We start from the raw sequence: 23,188 nt of genomic DNA on the forward strand, positions 1-23,188 counted from the left end.
AAAAGCAAATCGAGGACACTGGATGGCTGGGATGATGCATGATGACAGACAAACATGCAGACAAGATGCAGCTTTACTATCAGAGAGGAGGCATGGTTCTGCATGGTGTGTCCACCCAAAAAATCTTTTACACTGAGCCAAAAAAGTTTAACCTGTTCACAAAACTGTTTTACAGCTATGACCAGAATGTGTCTTCAACCTGAATTCACTTTCGATCGTTCATTACTGACTCAAAGTTGCACCTCGGAGCCTTTTTACTTTATTTTTCAAACTCGAATCCATTTATCCAAATGTAATGTAGGCTACATTTAATACTTTGGGATTAAAAGATGCGCCTTTTAAAGTCAACTTACAAACATGAAATCACTGTAGGAATAATTTAAGAATTGAAAGAAAACAATGCGTGTACACTGACAGGTGCCAGAACCGGATGTAGTCCGGCTTGATTTTTTTTTTTTTTTTTTTTTTTTTTTTCCCCCACCCTGATGGAGCGTGTGTGCGCGCAGACGGCCCAGTATATAAAGGTATGATCTGACACTGGCGTGGCCTCTGCGAACTGATCATCACGGTGAGGAGTAGGGGCTCCGGTTGGTTTCGGGGGAGCCATAGACACGAGGTGGGTCAGCTGTTGTTGATGACTGAGTGTGGACGCGTGCGGCGATTAAATGGAAATCACCGAAAATATGAAGGCATGAACTTTGGAGCCAGCTACCAAGACGAGGGTCGGTTCTTTTTGTGAGATATGTGCAGCAAAGTTTGAGCCTCTTAATCGACAGTGTGATCTTGACACGATTGCAGCAGATTGATTTAATTGCTCATTGTACGCTGTGCGCAGTTGCTTAACCTACTATTCTGTTTGTGTGAACCCCCACCCAACCATCGGGACAAGTGATTCATGACGCGTCCATGGGTGTTTAATTCCAACTAGCCTGCTTTTTTTTTTTTCTTGCACGTTGTGTTGTCTGCAATTTAAGCTGCTGCTTTCCGCTTCTGCCGCTTTCATGAATCATCCATAGAGAGCACGCTGTTCACTGTCCGCTATAAATGCAGTGTCACGGGGCTGGCGGCTGCCCAAACTGGGCTCACTCCATCCCTCGGCTCTATTGAAACACTCTGCTTGGCACCAGCAGCATCTCTTTGCTCTGTCGCAGCTGCATGGCACAGAAACCGCAGGGCTCTCTCTGGTTCCACAGCGGGTCATCTGTCTTGTCTTCTTCCAGTGTGGAGCTCCAACATGGTGCAGTTGTCTCCTTCTCCTTCCCCTACCCTGGATGTCACCCCGCCACCTGAGCGCTCAGTGGAGGGGGAGGAAAGCCAGGAGGACCCCGAGACCGGCGGAAGCCCAAAGGTGGGGTCACCCAGCGAGCTGAACACCCTGGAGATCTCCACCGCCTACCACGGCTATGAAAACTACATAGATGATGGCCTCATCTGCCTCAAACACAAAGTCCGCAACTTGGAGAAAAAGAAGGTAGGACAGTGACCACAGTGAAAGCTTGAGGGTCAAAGGCATACACCTGGGTTTTGTGACACTACTTCTGTGCCCACAGCTAAAACTGGAAGGCTACAAGATGAGGCTGAACCGGGGCGAGGCGCTCAACAAAGATCAGATGGTGAGACCTAGTGGCAACAAATGAAGACCTCACTAATGTCAAAAAAGTGCGGCATGTTTAGAGCTTGTGGTTTGCTCTGTCTTTCTGCTTTGCATTAGGTTGCCGTGGAAAAGTATGAGGAGGTGCTACACAACCTGGACTTTGCACGGGAGATGCACAAATCCCTGGACGGCTTGACTCAGAATGTAAAAGACTTTGGTCTGGCTAGTCCGAATTATTGTTGTCTAACCCTAGCTTCCATAGGCCTCTGCTCCAAAAATGCATTTAGAAATTCAACAACTGCTAACGAAATGACCAAATGTACTAATTATGGTGCTATAGGTAATTTGGTGACTGCATTGATCTCAGAATGATGTGAAGATAAGACTATCAGTTAAGCTTTACTGTAGTTCAAATAGTTCTTCTGCTTGGTTTTTCTTTATACGCCTTAAACGAAGAAGCTGTCACAATATTTGTTTTAGACATTTTCCATAGCATAAAAAGATCAGTAATGAGTTGCAAAAAATTAATGGAACTATTTTTGCTTCTGAGAACAGGACTATATTTTATAAGTATAGTGGTGAAGAATTAAAGAAAGGCCACTTTGGTATTTTTGGCTTTGCACCATTAGCAGCTAGCTTTGTAGCTAGCTCAGTTTTTTCCATGAATTCCTTTTTAAGGTTCATGTTATGTGACAGAATTTAACTTGGCTAACTCTAACTCAACCCTAATGTGCTAATGAGTGAGCTTTAGAGATGGTTAGCACTTTGGACTGGCCTTTTTCCCCCATAACAACCCCTTTTGCGTCATTTAAGCATTAGGCTCTGAAAATGAACCTATAGCTGTTTTTATAAACTCGACTGCTCCTGCTATCATCTTGACCCCTGCAGTTGCTGAGGGCTCAGAAGAAAGCTCAGAAGAAGGAGCAGTTGGCCACGGTGGAGACGGAGCGGAAACGTTTGACCACGGTGCTCCAGGTCCAACACCTTCTCACTAGCCTGCAGCTGGAGCACGTCCGGAGGGATGTGCTGGCAGGACTGAACCAGGCACCGCACGTACCAGCCCAGCAGCTGCACAGCCTGAGCCAGCTCGCCGCCATGCTAGGAGTCAAGAGGGATAGAAGACTGACGTAAGGCTATATGAATTTTTTTTTTTTCCCATTTCTGAAGATGAGCTGCCAGTGTTGGCTCATTTGGAGTGGAAATGTCTGCCTTATAGCCTTAACAGGCTTTAAAGGGGTTGTCTGGGTTTTGTGAAGTAGGAGGTACTTAGCTGTAGTCTAGGTACACCCTATAGAACATTGTGGTCAGGACACCTCCAGTTTGGAGAGCCTAAGGGAAGTTTCAGCATGGAAACCAAGCAATGCCATGTTGTGGGTTGGGTTAACAGCAAAACATTTTAGCAACTGGACACGACAACCGCCAAAATGCTATGTAAGTATTTTCACCTTTTGTCTCGGACAGGAACTTTTGCACTTTTGCTCTTCAAAACCACTCAATTCTGTTCACAAAATGGGGTAGAGTTCCTGGTTTACCTCTGGCTATTGCCTTGGTTTCTAATTGAAGATGCAAACAAACAAACACACTGAGACAACATACTTCCTTACAACAATTGCCCCATACCCTAACCCCACTGCAAAGAAACGGAGTTGATGGTTGTCACTGATGAATATGATGACTCATCAGTTGGGGCAGACATTTCTGTTTGTTTTTGTTTTTTTCTTTTTCTTTTTTTTCTTGTTGTACCTGTTCCAGCCCACAACACCCACACACGTTGCATATTGATGAGGCAAAGCAACATTTTGCGGTACTGTTGAATCTCCAAACTGTCAAAAATAAAATTTTTAATTGTACTTTTATAAGTAACATCATAATGCCTGTATGACGTGGCGGCACAAGGGTTTTGTGTTGCTGTGTTTTTAATATAACTGCAAATTCATTCAAGAACGTATCGGCGCAACCATTTTCCAGCACATTACTGTACATGTTCCCCTTCTCGCCTCCTTCAGTTTTGTCGGTGTCGGTGACTTCTCTTCTGTCCTCTTTACTGTATGCTGTAGTTTAGGAGAGCAGATGGATCAAGCAGCTCTCGTCTACTTGGACCTGCTGGAGGGAAAAGACAAACCAGTGGCTGGTACTTCATGTGAGTATCGAAAGCAAACGCACACCAGTTTTGGTCTGCTCCTAAATACTTTGTATCTCCAGAAAAGTGTGTGTTATTCTTTGGTGGTAAAAAGCAAATATGGTTGCAGAGATTCTCAAGGATTTATTACTCAATGGTGGTCTTGACCTCCAAGAATATTTGGCTGATTTTACCTGGCAGAAATGCTGTAAGAGACCTAACCTTCCGTCACATACAATACAATGAAATTCTTTTCTTTGCACGTCCCAGCTTTGTTACAATGTAGGGGTCGGAGCGTTGCCAACAATTTTGTACACTCTTCATTCTCTAAACTAGCTCACAGGAAACCTATTCAGCCATCTTAAAGGAGTTCATATGCATACAGAACATTTACTAAATCCTCTTGAGTTGGCTTTAGTCAGTACTTTGCTAAACCTGGGTCATGTGATGTGCACTCAAACTCCTACAGGACCTGGAAGTGTTTTTGTTCTGATCAAATTAGCATGTCACTGATTCTCTCCACAATTTGTCTGCTGTAAACACTTGTAAGAGTTTTCAGTGGCTTATTTTTTTTGTTTCCAGTTAAGCTGCTGAAAGAGACGATCCTCAGGCTTTTGAATTGCAAGTACTTCAGTTGTCTCCCACCTCCACCCAACAAGTCTCCAGAGATGTTGCTGAGCTCAACCACCCACAGCAGTAAGATCACACTGGCATTAACTTTTTGACTGCTAGCATGACATTAGAAATTAGTTTTTTTTAAAGTACCATAGCAGTGATTATATATTTCACTGCTATTTTAAGCCAAGTAATATTGTTTACAACTTTTGTTGATGCCAAACATTTCCCAAAATGTGCAACCTTACATAAGTTCTTCAGGCTGCTTTATATACAGTTGAAACCAGAAGTTTACATACACTGTATCAAAATAATGGAAAGTAATAAAAATGCTGCTCTCATTCTAGCATTTAACAAAGTCAGAAGTTTACAGACACTAAGATTACTATGCCTTTACATTGATAACATTTGTGTTGAATGGAGGTGCACCTCAAACTCATGGGAAAATCAAAACGAATCAGCCAAGATATCAGGAAGAGAATTGTGGAGCTCCACAAGTCCAGTTCATCCTTGGGTGCAATTTCCAGATGCCTGAAGGTGCCACCGTCATCTGATATCAGAAAGGAGATGGGTTCTGTGTCCCAGAGATGAACATGCTTTGGTGTGAAATGTGCAAAAGACCTTATGAAGATGATAACTGGAGATTCTAAGAGTCATTACCCAGAGTGTCCTGTACTGACATGGGTTAAAAGGCCACTCGATGAGTAAGGAGCCACATTCCCAAAGCAAAGTTAAAAAAAACAACAAAACAAAAGAAAAACAGATTACATTTTGCAGATACACACAGGGACAGAAACCTACATTTTTGAAGACCTGCCCTGTGGTCTGTTGAAACCAAACATGAACTGTTTATCCAAAATGACCACCATTATGTTTGGATACAAAAGGCGGATGCATGCAAACCTGAAAAATATGGGGGCGGTGGAATCCTGTGTTTTTGTGCAGGACCGGTACACTTAGTCATCAGTCCTCAAGACTGATGGCGTCTTGAGGGAAGAAAATTTTATAGAAATATTGAAGCAACATCTCAAGACATCAGCCAGGAAGGTAAAGCTTCGGTGCAAATGGCCCTTCCAAATGGTGCATATAGTCATACTGGTTACAAAATGGCTTAAGAACAACAAAGTTGATGTTTCGGATGGCCATCACAAAGCCCTGATCTCAATCCTGTAGAACATTTGTGGGCAGAGCTGAAATAGTGTTTTATACAGTGTGTGGGTGTATATAAACTTCTGGCTTCCAGCCTAGCCTAGCTAGAAATATGTACAGTTCAGCAGGTCTTTTCAAACAGACCTGCTGCGTTTGGAATGTGAAACTCCACCGGCATCTGACCTTCACCTCAACATGCAAATTCACCATTAGGGAGGATTCACAGATCAAAGATTTGAATTTTAAAAAAGGGGCACACACTCAAATGAAGTGAAACCAGTTGGGCCTCTGGAAGTTTGTGTTAACTGAAATGTTCATGTGAGTTCCAAGTGTACAGAATTGACTGGACTGCGCAAAATGGGACATACAATCTTACTGTGGAACTACTGTATAATGTACCTTGCCTGAATTACTAATTTATCCTTCTTTTTTTGTCTCTGTTAGCCACATTAAAGACAAAATCAAATGAAGTTTCCAAGGAGGTAACACCAGTTTCAGTCTTTTCATTATTTTAGTGTCATCTGTTAATTGTGAGTTACCATAAGCATGCTCCCTGGATCCACTGATGCCCTGTTGGTGATATGGCAGTTTTTCAACAGACTATACCTAACTGACATGGAGACTCCTCCCACTCAGAACTGGAAGGACGACTTCCAGGCCATTGGGGAGCGAGAACCTCCTGATTGCTGGGAAATGGAGCTCACAGATGGACCCCCAACACCGCAAGCCACAATCCAAAAACCATGGAGAGGAGCTGCCACTTTAATCCCTAAAGTCGTCCCAGTCACTTCCAAGAAACGGTCCGCTGACTGCAAACAGGTGACTTATTGTCTAACTTGTCTGGACTTCAAGCTTGGAATTGGGTTGATGGATGAAGAATAGTTGAACCAGGGTGCCCTAGCACCATTTAGGGTATTCTTTGTGCTTTGGTATTTCACTATAAACGTATTTGTCCTTTACAACTTAAAAATACCCTATCTATAGGATTTGTGCATGGTGACTTCCCGGTGTTAAGCAGGTCCTCTGTACTCAATGACACTTTCATGCTGCGTTCTTTCATTTGGGGGGCTCATTGTTCTTTGTTCATTTACTCTAAACGTTGTCCTGAGTCACAGATGGATGCTAACTTGCCTCTGTTACTCTTATCAGCCGCAGTTGAACTCTCTAACTCTAAGAGTTTACTTTGGTTTTGTTAGAAATATGGAGCCAAGCATTGGTATTGGGGATAATTAGTAATGCTAAAAACGAGCCAGGAAAATGCATGTCCCTTGTTTTATGGCACTTGTATGTAGTAGAGCAGCAAGCCAGATTGCCTCGTGAAACTTGGTTTGAGTAACGGATCCAAAAGGGCCTCAGTGACCTTTCCCCCACACCCACTGGCTACTTAAGAGCCCTGATAGTTCTAAATTTCTTCCACTTCACCTTCTGTGATCTCAATGGGACACAGTGGTGTAGCGAAGAATCTAGCTTTTGAACCAGTGCTATGCTACCTATGCTAAAGCTATGCTAGATTTAGCAGCTACAGCCATTTCAGTGTACTGGGTGCATACTGTGGGTGATCCACAGGTATGTACTGATACCAAGAATAAAGGACTGCAATCGCAGCCAAAATATATTTTGATGGGGACATCCCTAGGCTCAGTTCGCCTGCATGATGCATAAAACAACTACTTCTGCATGGCCAGTGTCTACTTGAGGGCTGAACAACTGAGGATTATTTGACCTTTACAATTTGGATTTGCTGCTGTAGTTTCCCTGAATGGAAAGACGATTGGTGAGACTGTAATTATCCAGAATGAACTTGCTGATTGATACAATGATAATTCTCCCCAGAGAAAAGAAAGGAAGTGCAGAGGAGAGCAAAATGCCAAGTTGGTAAGTACAGAGGCAGTCATTTACATTAGAGATGTGTGTGCACTGTTTACAAACTATCGATCTGACTCTCGACAGGATGTTCTCATGGTTGTGCCTGCAGAAGTTTTCAACTCCCAGTCTGAATTGCCAAAAGACCCCATTCTGAGGAAACGCCAACTTGAGGACCTCATGGCTAAGATCCATGGCTCCTTCAGTTTCATGCAGGTGGACTTGGGCTGTTTACAAATCCCTGCAGTATTACATGACACTATGGCTTTTGAATATTTGGCCCGGTGAGGGTTTTTAAAAACATGTTGCTGTCCTCCTCAGGACTCGCTCCTAGATGGTGATAGCTCCCCTACTAATGGCCACCCCAGACTGAAGAAACGTCTGTCTGGATCCCCTTCTACTTTGGGTAACTTGGAACCACCTCTGTATTTTGGTAGTTGTTTTCTTTTTTATGCTTTAATGGTAAACTTAAAGTCCTTGTGTGCAGTTTGGGGCACTAGTGGTTCTATAGAGAAGTTTCAAGTGATAAATGTACCAGCAGTTGCTGATGGTAATTCAGCAAGACAAAAGGACACTACACTCTGCGGTTTTCAGACTGAACACATTTGAGTCACACTTCATAACATGATATGCTGACATATAACTCCTAAATGCAAATTCAAGGTTCCCTCATCTGTAATGGCATACTAAGTCAGTAAAAGTCAGATTTGTTTTTTTTTGTTCGGAGAATTTTGTCACCAGTCTCGTGTTTTCCGTCTCCCAACTTGTCAGCTCAAGCGGATTTGTTGAGCCCTGCTGATGTCCTGCCCACACCAATGCATGTAAGCTTATATTTTTCCAGTCTATCTGTGATACAATGTGTTTTTTTTTATTTATTTATTTTTTTAAATCAATATTTAAAAAAGATTTGACTTCTCCCTTATTTCCCGCATTCAGTCCACCCCACTGCCTACCAGGCTTATGGAGCGCAAAGCCAGTCTAACCAATGGGGATCAGTGCCTAGAGACCTGTGACTTGGACCTTTCATCAAAAGATCTACCTCATGTAAGAAGCGGCAGCTCACTGTTGGTTCTCACCATAGCCAGTATATAAATATGGACACCACGTCCCCATTTCCTTCCATTGGCCAAACTGACCCTGTTCCTGTGGATGTGTGGATGACAAAGACTAAACCTAATGTTGGGTTATACACTGAACTTATTTGTTCATTTATCCCCCCAACTCTCTCAGCCCCATCAGACCGCTTCACAAAGTGGTTAGCATGAAAACTGACATCCTGTTTCTACAGCGTCAAATAACTAACTTAATAACGATGTCAAATTTTCTGACAACCTTTGTTTAACTACCAAAAAAAAAAAAAAGCACTTACCTGAGCCAAATAAAAACACTAAAGTACACGTCAAATAATTTGTTTTTTTTTTTCCAGTTCCCATCCTCTAACATGGAGGGGGTGGAGCTTATGACCTATACTGCAGCCAGTCACCAGAGGGAGCTCTACTTGCTTTGGCTTCACTATTGAGAAGCTTTTACGTTCATGTTTATACAGTCTATGGTTCCAATAGTGTTGTGTACAACATTTCAAATGGATGTTAAATTTGCTCTGTCCCTCTTGCAGGAACCTCTCCAGTTGCCTGAAAGAAATGTGTTTCCCTCACCGCCACTCTACCGCAGGGAGTCGACCATCTCTGTCAATATGGAGGAGAAGACCCGTCCTCGGGTAAATGGGCTTTACTAGCCATGTCACCAGAAAGCATGAAGCGTATTGACTACTGGGAAATGTTGCAAGGCGGTTTCTTTATGTACTCCAGACACCTGTAACTGATTCAGGGAAGCAGTCCCCCTGTAATGGGGTGGCATCATGCACCTCAACCCCGCCCCAGGCACAGGCTTTTTCTACCCCACCCACCAGGCGAAGTCTTACCTCCGCACAGTTTCCAAACATCCAGTCAGTAAGTTTTACCAAATTCTTTCCATTTTTACTCTGCTTTTATTTGCTTTTATCTCAGATCCACTCAACTAGGTAGAAGTTGATGTATGGAAAAATGGCATGCACTCAAGGAAATAGCTGAAGGTATCCACAGGCTAGTTGTGTACCACACTGCATGCATTTTTCTAAGTCAGGCAGAACGAATCTATTCTGCAGAATGAAATGACACAAGGTCACATTTAGTTGCCAGATGTCAACTGAAATGTCTTGGTCTGCACACAATCTGAACATCCGTTTCTAGATTTGAATGGGACTTTGTGCAATTTCTGCAAGCTCTGGTGTCCATTTTCTGCTTTCTATAGGTCTTCAAGGCAAATGCCTCATTAACCCAAAATGCGGAAGTGAACTACAAACCAGACTCTACAGTTTTTTCTGAACCCAGGTACAGCACTGCCAGTACCCAAACACCACCAGAGTTTGCTCCATCAGAGGATGAGCAGCAGTCAGGTAGGCTGAGATTTGTGCTCCTTAACTCTCAGCACTCACTGGCTGAATAGTCAGTGTTCTAAGACACATTTGTTGGTGTGTGATCTCTCTAGAATACCAGTCAGATTACTCAACTGGTACTGGTGGACAGATCTTTCTGTCTCCTGGCCAGTCAGGTGGAAGCGTGACTCGTCCCAGAGAGTCCTACTACACTAGAGGATCTGTGAGAGGTATGGCACGTGGCGGCAAGGGACTGGCACAAACCTTTCGCTCCTCTGGTTGGCACCGAGGTATCTATCCTCTGCTTTCCTATTCCTCTTAGAATTTTCACCACTGCATTTCCTGCATATGTTTCCTAAACATCTGTAAGATCACATATGGGGTAGTCTTGGCTAAACTTGCCAGATATGATTTTCTTCTTTTTTTTTTCTTTTTTTCTTTTTGTTTTTTCAAATCTAAAATGTGCTTTCCCCTAGGAGGATCCTACATGGCCCAGGCTCATCTCAGGGACTCTGGCCCTCTCCTTTATGCTGCAAGAGTAAGTCCATTCATATTGAATTACTTTGTTTTATAGTACAATCTGATCCGGTGGTAACTCTCTTATGACTCTTTCTTTTTGAATGCCGGAGAAAATTACATATTCAGTTGTAATGACCTGATAAATTTGTGCTTGGCAGTGTTTAAAGTAGTTTAATTTTTCAACAGAAGGCATGCTTAAGATTCATGATTAGTTAGCTGAGCTAATGAATAAAAACTAAGCTGTGCTCGCTGGGTAATCGGAAGCACTGTGTGGATTAGATTCCACTAGTAGAAGGCATTTTGCTAACTGCCAGATATCCTTTTTCCAACTCTTCTCTCACTTACGACTCCAATGAGACAGTGGAGGCGCCAGATACAAAAAGAGAATACATCTTTACATTTGAATGGGAATTGAGATTTCACCAGCCTGTGAATGCCCAATGAAGTAGCTTTATCAATGCACAACCCCTAATATTGGACAAACCTCTCCATGCACGGTCGGTGTTGGATCATACTGGTTGGTCAAAGGATTGTCTGAAGTGTCACAGCAAAGTCATTCTGGTGTGTGGTAGTTAATTTTGAAATCTAAGTTTATAGTCAGATGTTTGTTTATCTTGAATCCTGCTCTTCTCTCTTTTCTGTTTCTACCCAGCTGGTCTTAGGCAGATGGGTCCCTCCATATGAGCTGGGTTCTGCTCAGGGTTTCGTCCCGTTAAAGGGAGTTTTTCCTTGCCATTGTTACCTTCAGACTTGCTCTGGAAGTTTCAGACTGGATTTTGTAAAGCGTCTTGAGACAATTTATATTGTTGACACTTTACAAATGAAATTGAATAAAGAATTGCATCGTTTGGCACAACTTCTTAGTATCAAATTTTGTATTTTTTATTTTTTTTTTATTTTAACAGCTTTTAAGGCTGCTTTCACACTCAAACATTCACGGTTTCAAAACTATGACCTCTTTGGTCGGTTCATTTGGGCTGCATGAACACAGCAGTCACGCTGTTAAGGAACTAATGAAGTGAGCTCAGTCCAGGGAGGGTGGTCTCCCTGTACACAGTTAGAGAATTAACAGGTCAGAGTTTTCAGTTTTTGCATCCTCCGGCACTCAGGACTCTTGAGCCTTCAATACTGAACTACATAGAGCATCGTTCAAACCTGATCTGTTGCTTCAGAACCACATATAGACTGTCCACTTCCACTGTATCACGTGTGGAATGAATTCCCTCAGCAGAGTCCCCAGGATTCCCACATGCCTGCACGTCCTTCCCCTACTTACTTTCTCTGCATTTTCCAGTTGGCAAAAGGGTTGGGGGTGAATGGCGTTTTGTTTGTTTGTTTTTTGTTTTTTTTGGGGGGTTTTTTTCGGGACAGCAGTAATATCTCTTAACCAAATCTTGCAACAGGCGTTCCTTCTCCATTATGTGTATACATGCATTTTGATGGCGCCTCTGGAATCTTTTTCAGGACTCTGGATACCAACACAGCAGACGAGGGGGGAGACAATACTCCAGTGGTAAGAGTGCAAGCTAACTGTTGTTGCAAAAACGGAAAGTTGAGTCTGTGAGTCTGTGAAATGTTCCCTGTGGCTAGTAATGCACTGTATTCATGTGTTTCCAATACTTGGATGGAAATGAAACCCACTACTTGTCATTCACTGACAGCAAAAGATTAGAGAACATCGCACTTGTCGTTGGTGTACAGCAGTGATTCAGAGCCATTGTGCTGCAGCACATTGGTGTGCCTCCAGAGATCATCAGGTGTCCCGTGTGAAATTATCCAATTTTACTTGATTGGTCAGAAAAGTTGCGTATAGTGGCAAGCAGAACAATTAAACAGTCTTCCACTACATGGCAGAAGGTAGATCATTAACTGGTCTACCTGCCTGCTGCCATTCAAACAGAATAACTTATGATACTGCGAGTGAGACAGATGGTGATAGCGATGGGTAAATGTTGGAAAAGGTACTCAATCCAAGCTAGGTCCTGGAGAACATTCAGACCCAGATGAAGACCCTAGTATGAGTAGTGGTCAGAACAAAGCACAACAGTGAGCCCAAGACAATATAATGTAAGTTATCCTTCGTTTGGATTTCCTTTTTACCGGGGAACCAACCAAGCTGACTCGTTTCTGCTTGGTGTGTGGGGAAAAGCCATGTAACAGAGCCATGGTCCCAAGAAAACTTCATCTCCAAACAAAACACCCGTCCCTTCAAAACAACTTCAGAACTGGTGTACAATATATCAAAGAAAAAGTTCCAACCTGTGCTTGTTCTAGACTTGGCCCAGTTGCTCAAAATGGATTCAACAGTCAAGGTAGGTAGTGAAGTAAACCCAGAAAAGAAGTTCCTGAAAAGGCTCCAATCTGGCCAAATATATTCCACTCCAAGGTACAGTTTAAAGTATTTTAGTTGCTGCGTAATATTAGTGACTATCTTATGCTCCAGGAGTGCATTCTACACTCCTAGAGCTTTCTTATATTGTCTGAAGGCCTTTCCTCCCAGACTTGACAGTTCAGGACTTGTCCTTTAACATTTTAGGTATACCATGACCTGGTGTATTGTTTTGTCTTGATTGTGCAGCAGCATGGAGCGACTCTTCACAGGTGAGCAGCCCAGACCGGGAGGGAACCTTCGCTGTTTTGGACTCGGGGCTTGGGGATTCCCTGTCAGTCTCCACCATTGAGGTCCCACTCACTCCTCACAGCCACCACCACCACACTGCCCTGCTCCCCATGCAGCTTTACCCACTCACTCAGCCTCTGCGAGTGGCCTTCAGCGCCTCCCGCACCGCCAACTTTGCCCCGGGCAACCTTGACCAGCCCATTGTGTTTGACCAGCTGCATATCAACCTGGGGGATATGTATGACGCCCACATTGGCCGCTTCACCTGTCCCGTAAATGGAACCTACGTCTTCAACTTTCACATCCTGAAGCTTGCCATCAATGTGCCACTCTACATTAACCTCATGCGCAATGAGGAGGTCATGGTGTCGGCGTATGCCAACGATGGAGCTCCAGATCACGAGACGGCCAGCAACCACACCATCCTGCCTCTTTTCCAAGGTGACCAGGTGTGGCTCAGATTGCACCGTGGTGCCATCTATGGCAGCACTTGGAAGTACAGCACATTCTCTGGCTTTCTTCTGTATCAGGACTAAACTGTGTGGCAAATAGCCCTCTTCTCCCGTGTTTACCATTTGCTTTGCACTAAGTGGCAATTTAAACTGATGTCGGTGCCCTGTAACCAAAAGTCCATTCATAACATAAGGTATGAAATGGTGAAAGAACTATACTCAAAGCCATTATCTACATGAGGTTTTGACCATCTGAGAAATGGTGTGTAGTTGACGATGCTGGTGCTCCGTCTGACTGATGCTAGTAAAACTAGGCTATGAACTTGTGTCATCTTGCTCAAAATCATCCTGCAGCACATCTCCCGTTTATCCCACAGGTCTCTGATTTCGGTGAGAACTCTGATGCAATGTTACAAATTTGTGCCTTTTTGTTTTCTGAATGGCTTTTGGATGAGTGGCCAGATGTCAAAAGGCTTGTGAACTGAACGGCTGATTTATGAGAGGAGTTATAACTTGATCTACTCACAGCACTTTGCTTGATCCTATGCATTAAATCTCACTTTGCTCTGTGAATGTGAAGGTGAGGAAGAAAATTGTGTGTTCTTGGTGGTGGGTGTGGTGCTGAACATGATATGCCTAAATAAAAGATGAGCAGTTAAACTTTTGTTTCTCAGCCAAAGTTTTGTCATCTTCTATGCTTGCTTCTCACAACCTGCTCATTTTGGACAGTTGAGGTTTTGTTTCCAAGAATTGATTCTTTGAGCTACAATGACAAATCTACTTATCTACAGAAAAAAGTTGAGTTTTTATGACTACCTGTCAACATTTGGGTAGTCATTTAATTTGAATTGCATCTTATTGTGCCATAAATGTGTTATGTCCAAGTCTGTTCATTATCATAATTTATACATTTGTAATGGAAACAGAAAACTTGTGTCTAAGTAATTTATATGTGGGTAGTATAGGCAAGTCTCAGTCAGACTTGCACATGTGGGCGTTATGTCTGCATGGGGGTTTCAATCCAGAAAGAAATTCTTTATCAGATTGAGGTCTAGGCCTCAATGACAGCAATAAAATCCTTGAAGAGGAGATGCAACACGTTCTAAACTTCAGGAGAGCTCGCCAACAACACCAATACCCCCCCGCTGACCATTGATGACCATTGACAGCGCTGAGGTGGAGACGGTCGGCAGCACCAAGTTCCTGAGGGTGCACAGAAGACCTCTCCTGGACTGAAAATGCCACAGCGCTCACAATAATAAAAGCAAGTGCCCCTCCTTTTAATGATTGGAACATACTGGACAGTAGAACATCCACAGGTCAGGGTGCATCCGGAAAGCTTTCAAGCATCTTGGGTGACCTCTCCCACCCCCTCCACCATCAGGTAAATGGTTTCAGATCATCCGGGCCAGAACACCCAAACTGCGCAACGGCTTGCGCCATCAGGAATCTGAACACTCTCCCTGCTCCAAAGACTCACCAACTCCCCAACATCAACACACAATTGCACTCGCATACAAAATATAAATAACAAATTGGATAAGTTTTAGGCAAATCTTATTGCACAAAGTCAGGATTTTTGTAGGATTGTAGCCGCAGTGGTGGAGGTCAAGAGACTAAACTGCATGAAAACATAAGAATTGGCAGCAGGTTTTCTGCAGAAAGCTCTGGTGCTTTCGGCAAATGGAGTTAGGGATTAAGTCAGGATTAATGGTGTCCTCAGTGCTGAGGAATACAGGCAGATATTTATCCATCATGTAATACCATCAGGGAGGTGTATGATTGGCGCCAAATTTATTCTGCAGCATGACAAAGACCCCAAACATGCAGTCAAGGTCATTAAGAACTATCTTCAGCATGAAGAAGAACATGAAGTCCTGGAAGTGATGGCATGGCCCCACAGAGCCCTGATCTCAACATCTTTGAGTGTGTCTGGGATTACATGAGGAGACAGAAGGATTTGAGGAAGCCTACATCCACAGACGATGCGTGGTTAGTTCTCTAGATGTTTGGAACAACCTACCAGCCGAGTTCCTTCATAAACTGTACGTAAGTGGACTTAGAAGAATTGATGGTGCCTTGAAGGCAAAGGATGGTCACACCAAATATTGATAGGATTTAGATTTCCTTTCTGTTCATTTACTGCATTTTGTTAATTGATGAAAATAAACTATTAACACTTACATAGCACAGTACTCTATGTATATACATATTATATATTTATAATATATAATACAAGTGCTTTACATACCCCTTCTTCATTCCTATACCTTGTGATAATCATCTCTATAAACCTCTTCCCAAATCGTGTAACATTTTCAATGTGCTTGATTCCCTTATCTTCTCTACATATTTTGTTTTGATATTTTCTTTTGTATATGTACCTTGTGTAACTTCAACTCTTTATCTTCTGTAAAATATAGTTCCCTTGCAACATGAAACTGTCCTCCACATGTTGCAGCTATATGTTGGTGTAAATTTGCATGGCATCACTATGTGATCCCCTGTATGCCTTGACATTGAAAATGTTCACGTTTCTGAATGTTTCATTCAGCTTTTCCATTTTCATTGTCATATAATGTATGAACGAGGGTGTAAATGGAATAGAAATAGAATTTCTCATTTCTGTTCTTACTCAAGAAAAAAACAAGTGTCCTCTTTTTAAAAAAGGATTTTGAAAGTTCCATAACCCGCTGGTTTTTAGATGTTTTGTACGATGCTCTGATTCAGAAGCCAATGACACAACCATAGGGGAAGCAATGGGATCCGAGTTGAATTTTAGTGAAATAAAGGGTGTGACGTTGGCATCAGCAAACTCAATCTCTTAAATTCTAAATTATATTAAATCATCTTAATTTTACTTCATGTTTTCTCAGGTCATTTGTCCCCCCCTGTAGTGACTTCAAATAACCCAACATTAAGAATTTAAAATGGCGATACCGGCTACAGCGCACTGGGTGGCAGCATATGTTTGAATATCGTCTGCTGCCGACTACGAAGAAGAAGAGAATCGTAATTTGTCTGTTTACTTTGATTTACGTCCAGTTTACGTCCACCGACAGCGGTTGCCGGTAAAATGGGGCGGGGCCAGCCGTGGGGCCAGCGTCCTCTGTCAAGCTAACGCACGTCCAACATTAACAAAAACAGCGACTGTCCCTTCAAATTAAATCTTCCGTCGTGGCCCAAAGCACAGCTACTATCGAGTTGTTTTTGGTCGAGCCTTTTTATTTAGAATAAACTGGCAGGAAGTTGTATTATAACTCCCGGAAGTTTATTTTCTACTTGGGCCAGAGTGAATACAGAACCGCAACGCTTGGCTAAATTTTGGATCAGAAACATTCGTACATCGCTGCATGTATGTGAGAGTAAACACAGCGAAGCAACCGTGGTACTGAACACATATGGATCCCAACCGGATAATCCAGGCTCTGAAAGGGACCATCGACCCTAATCTGAGGATAGCGGCGGAAAATGAACTCAATCAGGTGGGAGAGCTAAAGTTGTTTGTTTTCCAGGGACGGGGGTGGGGGGGTTGTGGGGTTCAGGGACTGTTCTGGCTCAGGAGTGATGCCGATATTTGACCCGGAGGGCTGCTCGTGTTTTGGTGATCGTGCCAAGCTTCGGCCTGGTGAACCTTAAGATCCGTTTTGGGAAGTTTATATCGGGCCCGAAATCAGCAGTTCAACGAAATCGCCCCCCACACACACCCACACACCGACTCTGGCTGCTGCGTCCAAGAACAATAGGAGGCTGATCTGACAGCCATCACGGGCCGACGGTACCCAAACTTTGCCATGTCAACAATGGGAGTTCACGGACTGACTGCAGGCTCTGCCGCTTGGCTGCACCGACATGATGAAACTAAATAATCAGTTGTGGCTGAATGAAGAACTAACCATAGCCCGTACAACACTGCTTCATGTAACAGTAAATGAATTATTGAACCCTAATTGGTTTAGCCATAGTGTCCCATGAGGCCTTCATTGACCTACCTGTCATTGACTCTTTTTGCTCCTGTCCACGTTTACTTCATTCAGACGTCTGACTAAGATTTCTTGCATTTAAGTTATGCATTTAGTTTATGTACTCCAAGAGTAGCCCTGTCACTGCAAACACAAAGGCAATTATCAATGTGTTCGCGGGTCTTAAAAATAGTTCTCTTTCTAATGAAGGCATAAGAAAATATGATCTTTATTTTTTATATTTACTATTGCTTTTTTTCAGAAACCTGTTTTGAATATTCAGCAATTTTATAGTGTAAGGAGCATTGTGCTATGTATAACTGTGCATGTGATGCATAAAACCTAGCTTATCTAATGGATAGGAAGTTACTCTAGATACATTTTAAATGAATCACTTGAATTCCATTGTTCAGCTTTAACTAAACTGTACAAACCGTATAGATTTACTGGGTCACATACACACCAATCAGCCACAACATTAACCTGTGATTAGGGTGACCAGATGTCCACTTTTTCCCAGTCCCATGTCCTCTTTTTGAGACCTAAAAATGTGCCAAACTCAAACTTTGAAACTATTTCAAAATTGTCCAGGATTTTGCTCAAACATGTTTACATAGAACTCGGATTTTTGTTCATTTTGGTTGTGTTTCTCTGTGCATCCCCCTCTGCTGAAGGGTCCTCTTTTTCATCCTGGCCAGTTTTTTTTTTTTTTTTTAATTATTCTGTTGAACCACAATTCAGAAGCAATACTTCCATTTATTATCTTCAGTAAATTTGAAGTTCTTATTGTTTTACGTTTTTATTTCTTTAATGGTATGTAACATTGACTAGCTTGTGACAGTTCAGTGTTCTGCTGGGGAACTTTTGGACCTGGCATTCATGTGGATGTTACTTAGACATGTAACACCCACCTAGACCAGACCAGACACCACCACCCCATAGCAATGACACTCCTTGATGGCAGCAGGCATCCCCAGCAGGATGCAGCCTGACACAGACACGCACACAAAAATGCTTTAGGAACAGCTCAAAAATGAAGAACAGCACAAGGTGTTGATCCACAGAGACCCCTCTCCTCAACCTATAGGACCCAAAGGCCCCCACTGACAACATTCTGTTACCAGACACCACAATATTACTAGAGAGCCTGCATAATATTAGGGAGGTGGTCATAATGTTATGCCTGATCGGTGTATTTCTCAGATTTAATTATAAAGCATAAATAACAAGCTAATTTGTCTGAAGAACTCACAGCCTGAAACCCCCAGAGCAAGCACTCACAAAAACAGGGGCTCAACTCTTTGAGTGTCTCTGTGGTCATTTAACCAGACCTCTGTAACTTTAAATTAAGAAATATGAACAGTGGTTTGTCCCTATAGGTTTGTAAAAGGCAGTTTTCCCCTCTCATTTTCTATATGTTTTTTTTTTTTTCAGGAAAGCTCTGCATGATTCAAAATTGTTGTTGAATAAAAGCAGCAGCCCCTAAGAGGGTTGTACACTAGCTGAGATTCCTCTTAACCGTTTAGTCGGAAAGCATTCTTAATATATAATTCCAGGCCTCATAATTCCTCCTGGTTTTCCATCACACTCTTGTATTGTGGTTGTTATGGCTGGCATTTGATTTTGATGGAATGTCATTTTGCTTAAATGCTTCCATCTCTCTGTGTCTTTCAGTCCTACAAAATCATCAACTTCGCCCCCACCCTGCTTCAGATCATCGTTTCGGAGCAGGTGGAGTTTCCCGTTCGCCAGGCAGGTGAGACAATGAACCATTTTAATGTTGATTCCCACTTTACTCCTGGTTTCAGTTTGTTGTGGGCAATTTTCAACAGCAGACAAAGTCAACATAGATTCAAGATGGATATATGAGCCTTTTATACACAGATGATACTTTAATAAATACTAGATACAGTCAGTGTTTTGTTCTGTTATTTCAAGTAAAATTAGCTTTTAATTCAGTCTCTGTGGTTCATGGTATGAAATGGATAGATGCTCTGTGCTATTATGTGGCCTGTGCGTTGATGCTTTCTTGACGTGTGTTCGTGCGTGTGCAGCGGCCATCTACCTGAAGAACATGGTGAGTCAGTACTGGCAGGACAGGGAGCCATCTGTGGGCGAGATCGTTTTCCCCTTCAACATTCACGAGAACGACCGGCAGCAGATCAGAGACAACATTGTGGAGGGCATCATCCGCTGTCCGGAGTCCATACGGTACACATTTGAACCTGCAGGCATTGAAATCTCCACGGTGGTGCTTCTGAGCGATGCATGCAGTGGTTTCAGATATAGTAAAATTATTTCTGTCCACAGCGCCCAGCTCACTATGTGCCTGCGAGCCATCATCAAGCACGACTTCCCCGGCCGCTGGACCGCCATAGTGGACAAGATAGGCATCTATCTGCAGTCTCAGAACAGTGGCAGCTGGTATGGCAGCTTGCTGGCTCTCTACCAGCTGGTCAAGACATATGAGTGAGTAATATGTTCTGTGTTTGTGCATATCGCTATCATCTGGACCACAGGTTGTCTAGGAGCAGCCTCATGCACCAGATGGATTGTGACATAGAACCGCCAGAGCAGTTGTCCTTGGCGGGGGATTGGATGAGCCATCAATCTTTGTCTGTGTGACAGACAGCCATTTCATACAGATTTCAATCAATCAGATTGATTCTCGCTGTCACCCACGTAGACTATTGTCGCACCTAAAATACTGAAATGCGCCCACAGCTGTCGGTAGTTCCCCATACTGCACTGGGTGATTTACGCAACCTCGTGCTCATGCAAGAATCAAGCTGCCTCACGATTTAATTACAGGAGGCCGCCCACTGCCTCCAGTCAAAAACCTGACTTTCAAACCTCCCACAAAAAAAGTAGTCATGCTGGTTAAAAGCTGCGTCTGTGGGCCTTTCTTTGTCTTTTTCATTTTTGACTGGGTTTGAAATCAGAGGTAGAATAAATTATTTACAAGATATTCATATCCTACATGTGTAGCATCTGGCCATGAAAGATTATGTTTAAAATTCTTGCACCAAAAAGCCATTTATCAGATCTTACAAACAGAAGAAATAGCCAAGACACACAGCCTCAATATGTCAGTTTTAATCTTTTTAATGGGCTTCAAGGCTCTTAATCTGTCCTGTACTGTGTGTAACATTGCAGTGAAAACAGTAACTACAACCAGTGTATGTTCTTAATGCCTCTTTCTGTCTCATTTGATATAATGAGATCTGATTTAAAATATATTTGTCTTTGTGTATTGTCTCAAATTGTGTTTTTTTTTTATGTAAATGTGGCTTAACAAATAAATGTACTGATAAGTCTCTGTGAGTAATGTGTGTGTGTTTGTGTTTCAGGTACAGGAAGGCAGACGAGAGGGAGCCGTTGCTGGCAGCCATGCAGATCTTCCTGCCAAGGATTCAGCAGCTCATCAGCCAGCTGCTGGCAGACGGCACCATCTTCTCTGTCCTCATTCAGAAGCAGATCCTCAAAATCTTCCACGCTCTTGTACAGGTGTGTGTGTATTTCCCCACATGATAAAAGCCACAGGATACAGAAATGTTGCAGCAGGAATCCGAGCTTGTTGGAAACCTAGTGAAAACACCCGGACTGAAACGTGTCAAAAAGTCCTATTAGTTTTTATTATTTGTTTTTGACATGTACGGTCCAGAAAGTGGATTATTTATTCATCGGCCTCTGTGCTTCAGCATATTTAGTTTCTGTCTGTGGGTCCACGACGTCTGACAGTCAGTGACTGCTGAGGATGAGAAAAAAAAGTTTTGTCCAAAGTACACTTAAAACACAAAATACCTTTGCCCAGTTTTATGCATGGTTGCAGTTTAGTCCTTGATCAATTCATAGACTTCATAAAGTCATAATCAGGCCATGCACAATATTAGTAGATATTCCTGCAGACACTATCCTGCTGATGTGACACATGCTGCTGTGGTAGGTAATCTAAAATCTGCTGTCACAAACTATTGATTGCACCACAGTAAGTGATGCGTCAAGCATCCCACAACTCTGACTCCTTAACTTCATTGCTGTCCCACAGTACTCACTGCCTCTCCAGCTGATCAACAACACTGTGATGACTCAGTGGATGGAGATCCTCCGAGCCATAATGGACCGAGACGTCCCTGCAGTAAGACACAGACGATGCCAGGGCAAATATGTGTCCAAATGTTCCTGCCAGTGGCAGAACTATGTGCAAATAGCAAAACCATTCCCTAAAAAGGAAAAAACTGTATTTAATCTATCCTTTTTATCTATTTATTTTAAGAAGCAGGTCTGATTTTAAGGCAAACAGAAGAAACATCAGCAATAGAAAAAAAGAAACCAAGGAACTGACTCGGTATATTTTCTAGGAAGTGACTCATCATCAGGAATTTTCTGAATAGTATTCATTTCTTTTTTTCCTGAAGCATTTAGGGACCCTTTTTTTTTTTTTTTTGCTTAAACAGTTTGTTAGTTTTTATTTTATAGACTTGAGGCTCATTTAGGGTACTGCAGGACTAAAAGGTGAGAACATGTGAGAGCCATTTACACTAGTGCGCTCATCAGTCTGGCTCGTGCTGTAAAAACACCACCCAAACACTAGTCAGCGCTGTCTTTTTTGCCAGTCAGGTCAATTTAAATTTTTTGGTTTCTACTTCTAAAACTCCTCAGTTAACCTTTCCTCGATGTGTTCCATCGTCATTGATCCAAAACTATCAATTAAAACATTGCAGAGAGCCAGCCAGAAATCCAAAAACAGAAACACGCTGCTACCAAGTGGACCGCACAGCTCTTGTGGTCTGCGTTGCCACGGCATGTAGTTACGTTTCTGGGTTGCATGTTGGGCTATGGCGTTAGAGCCTGGGCTGTTGCCATAGCGACAGCACCAAATTAATACAGAAGCTTAAACAGCCTATTAGACTGCAAACATGAATCATGAACAGTGACACTGAAATTTCTAGGTTTTCAGTGAGTAAATGTGTCCCACAGCTGCAGCTCCATGATATTAAGTTATGCTGGACTAGATTTGACATTGGAAAAATTACATATCTGGAGACTATTAGGTAGAATAGTTCTTGGGATATAAAGATATTTAAAAAAACTCTCCACTTCTTGTGGTCATTAACTGGACTCTGCTTGTCAGGAGACTTTGGAGGTTGACGAGGACGACCGTCCTGAGCTGGCGTGGTGGAAGTGTAAGAAGTGGGCGATGCGCATCATCACCCGATTGTTTGAGCGGTGAGTCCTGAGCTGCTCTCACATCACCAGAACGCTTTGATGTTACTAACCAACGTTATGCACGTCGTCTGAATTACAGGTATGGAAGCCCTGGCAATGTGACAAAGGAGTACTATGAATTTGCAGACTTTTTCCTGAAGACGTATGCAGTTGGCATACAGCAGGTGAGCATGCGTCACTGAGTGAAGCTGAGTAGAAGAATTGCACTCGTACTTAAGTTTTATGGACTTAAGTCTTTATACACTGAGCTTGGCATATTTTACCTAGTATATTTTTACACTGTCCTTTCAGCTGCTTAATTCTGAAATTATTTTCGATGGATGTCCTGTACACTGATCAGAAGGAGAGACTATAGCCAGTTTCACTTAGAGCCAGCACCTAGCCATGAGTGTATGAGTTTCTGTATCTTTTGCTCAGTCTCTGATGGTTTGGGTTTTTGGTCCTGTGTGTGGCGTGTTGTCCGTATCAGGTCCTGCTAAAGGTGGTGGATCAGCACCGGCAGAAGCACTACGTTACTCCTCGCGTCCTGCAGCAGTGCCTCAACTACCTCAACCAGGGTCTCTCACACTCACTGACCTGGAAACAGATGAAGCCACACATGCAGGTAGGACAGATATGGAAACATTTGGTTCTTGGCCCAAACCTGACAAAAC

At 42.8% G+C, this 23,188-nt stretch overlaps 2 protein-coding genes across 8 annotated transcripts in view; both read left to right on the forward strand.

Annotated features, from left to right (window-relative positions):
* Positions 1-503: 503 nt before the first annotated feature.
* caprin2 (caprin family member 2) lies at positions 504-14,004 on the forward strand. 6 transcript variants are annotated; one of them, XM_047574734.1, is made up of 21 exons: positions 504-616; positions 1,221-1,471; positions 1,551-1,613; positions 1,712-1,798; positions 2,483-2,721; positions 3,652-3,734; positions 4,296-4,409; positions 5,922-5,959; positions 6,066-6,296; positions 7,311-7,352; positions 7,428-7,556; positions 7,662-7,773; positions 8,112-8,161; positions 8,277-8,384; positions 8,956-9,057; positions 9,149-9,289; positions 9,630-9,774; positions 9,867-10,043; positions 10,230-10,291; positions 11,737-11,785; positions 12,851-14,004. In XM_047574734.1, the coding sequence occupies exons 2-21, from the start codon at positions 1,235-1,237 to the stop codon at positions 13,426-13,428; spliced, it is 2,787 nt and encodes a 928-aa protein (XP_047430690.1). In that variant the 5' UTR covers positions 504-616; positions 1,221-1,234; the 3' UTR covers positions 13,429-14,004. The 6 variants fall into 6 exon arrangements, with proteins under 6 accessions (XP_047430690.1, XP_047430688.1, XP_047430685.1 ...); XM_047574732.1 differs by having other exon boundaries at positions 532-722; positions 6,114-6,296; XM_047574729.1 differs by having other exon boundaries at positions 533-722.
* A 2,465-nt stretch (positions 14,005-16,469) lies between these two features.
* The window catches only part of ipo8 (importin 8), a 31,149-nt gene continuing 24,430 nt past the window's right edge, over positions 16,470-23,188 (forward strand). For both annotated transcript variants that reach the window (XM_047575799.1, XM_047575800.1), the window contains exons 1-9: positions 16,470-16,829; positions 18,981-19,062; positions 19,361-19,517; positions 19,617-19,775; positions 20,657-20,813; positions 21,355-21,444; positions 22,441-22,535; positions 22,615-22,699; positions 23,005-23,139. In XM_047575799.1, coding sequence (XP_047431755.1) covers positions 16,746-16,829; positions 18,981-19,062; positions 19,361-19,517; positions 19,617-19,775; positions 20,657-20,813; positions 21,355-21,444; positions 22,441-22,535; positions 22,615-22,699; positions 23,005-23,139 — 1,044 coding nt within the window. In that variant the 5' untranslated portion in view covers positions 16,470-16,745. The remainder of the gene's footprint in view (positions 16,830-18,980; positions 19,063-19,360; positions 19,518-19,616; positions 19,776-20,656; positions 20,814-21,354; positions 21,445-22,440; positions 22,536-22,614; positions 22,700-23,004; positions 23,140-23,188) is intronic.

The sequence above is a fragment of the Mugil cephalus genome, chromosome 22 (assembly GCF_022458985.1).
Source record: "Mugil cephalus isolate CIBA_MC_2020 chromosome 22, CIBA_Mcephalus_1.1, whole genome shotgun sequence".
NCBI lineage: Eukaryota > Metazoa > Chordata > Actinopteri > Mugiliformes > Mugilidae > Mugil > Mugil cephalus.